Raw genomic sequence first — 1,836 nt, forward strand, 5'->3', positions numbered from 1 at the left:
CCCCCCCCCATTTGTAAACAATACAAAGATTCATTTTTACTAGGGGACTTGAAATATGATTGAAGAAGGCCATAACATTTCCCTATGCAGATTGGGCATATTTAAATTGGGTACTATAAAAGAGTGTTCTGCATCTTTCTTTATTTTGAGATGAATAACTGTACAATTAACTTGAATGTTCTATTCCTTGAATATTTCCTCCAGACAAGCAAAATTGTACCCAATTGGAGAAATAACTTAGAAATGTGTAAGTTATCTTGTCTTTTATACCACTTAATGCTATTGATACTTTGACTTAAACGCTAAGGGTCATTCCTTTAGTCTTTTTATTTTATTTATTCAAAGGAGATGGTATTCAATCCTCAAACAAAAAACTTATGTTTTATAACTTATACATTTCGGATGTAGCAATATCATATATTGTAACCAAACAAACGTAAGATCTCTTGAATCTGCTCAATTTGAAACTTTACACAATGCATACTTTATAATACCAGAAATGTACATGACGTGGAGCTCATGAAGTGCTTTGTCACTTGCTCATTAAGTTTGTTTGTTTGTTTTTTTTTTTTTTTTTAACATTTTCTTTAGCATGTTGAAAACCTAGCTTGGGCAGTGTCCACTTTTTTTACATCCTCTTTATCTTGTGATGCAGGTCACCAATGAAACATTGGAATTTCAGGAAGAAACAAAAGAGGAATCGGATGAAGAGGAGGATGATGATGAAGAATCTGGACGACTGCGTTTCAAAACTGAACGAAAAGAAGGAACAATTATTAGGCTTTCAGATGTTACAAGAGAGAGAAGAAACATTCCTGAAACTTTGGGTAAGATTCTGTGGCAGTTGCTGCAAAAAAGGACAGTAGTAGAAGGAGCTAAAAGATTAGGTGGCTTAAAACTTTCTTCACTATTTAATGCATTTCCAAAGAGCAGAGAGAACATATCTCTTCCATTAGCTTGCTTTATAACCAGCTGTTCTTCTGTAGCAGTGTAATGATATGCTGTAAAAAGCCAGTGCATTGTTTACTCATTGAAACTTTGTAGTTCCTTAAACCAGTACAGCAGCTGCCTGTACACTTGGAATAATCCATTACTGTTCTAGTATGTGTACCTTTTAAATGTTCAGAGTTTTCACTTGATAACGCTTACAATTATGGTGTAGTTTTCTCTAGTTTAAAACCAACTTAATGGGTTTGTGTAGCAGCACTGAACATATATTTGGTGCATCTTTTTAGTACTTAAGTGGGTAAAGGCATTCTTTGGTTAATCCCAGTAAGACTTTTTCATCAATTAGCTAATGAACTGATAAAGCACTGTGTGCAGTTCCAGTAAAAATAAAGAACTGATTTTTTGCTGTCCCCAACTCGACCCTGTTTTAGCTTGTCTGTGTAAATAAAATTACATTTTGTTAGCTTTTAAGGGTTTATTTCAAGGCAGCAGATTATTCCCGAAGTGTTCAATTACAATTTAAATTTTTTTTTTACCGTATTTAGTTGAATACAAGATGAGATGTGTCCCCCTCCCCCCCAGTTTAACATGCTGTGGGTTGGGGGAATTCACTCATTTTATAATCGCATGCAAGGAATCCTCACTAAATACTAGAGGTGCACAGATGCATCGGTCAGATGTTGCATTGGTACTGATATGAAGAAAATTGTCTATATCGGCCCTATGGGGCTAATAAATACCCATGCTGTGCGCAGCTCCAGTGCAGCACAGCACAGAGCAGAGCCAGCAGTCTGGAGAGCTGCCTCCAGCTGGTAAGTCAGAAGGGGAGGGGGCAGATCAGTGCCCCAGCGGTGAGGGGGGGCAGGGGCAGGCACTGCCAGGTGGGGT

General features: G+C 37.4%; 1 protein-coding gene across 8 annotated transcripts in view; it reads left to right on the top strand.

Annotated features, from left to right (window-relative positions):
- Positions 1–1,836, top strand: part of RBM33 (RNA binding motif protein 33) — a 224,858-nt gene that overhangs the window by 54,506 nt on the left and 168,516 nt on the right. For all 8 annotated transcript variants that reach the window (XR_002095780.1, XM_019508146.1, XM_019508151.1 and 5 more), the window contains exon 7: positions 656–827. Coding sequence is in view for 7 of the 8 variants with exons in the window: in XM_019508146.1 (XP_019363691.1) it covers positions 656–827 (172 nt within the window). In the remaining variant the exon portion in view is untranslated. The remainder of the gene's footprint in view (positions 1–655; positions 828–1,836) is intronic.

The sequence above is a fragment of the Gavialis gangeticus genome, unplaced genomic scaffold (assembly GCF_001723915.1).
Source record: "Gavialis gangeticus isolate Ggan-Ray unplaced genomic scaffold, GavGan_comp1, whole genome shotgun sequence".
NCBI lineage: Eukaryota > Metazoa > Chordata > Crocodylia > Gavialidae > Gavialis > Gavialis gangeticus.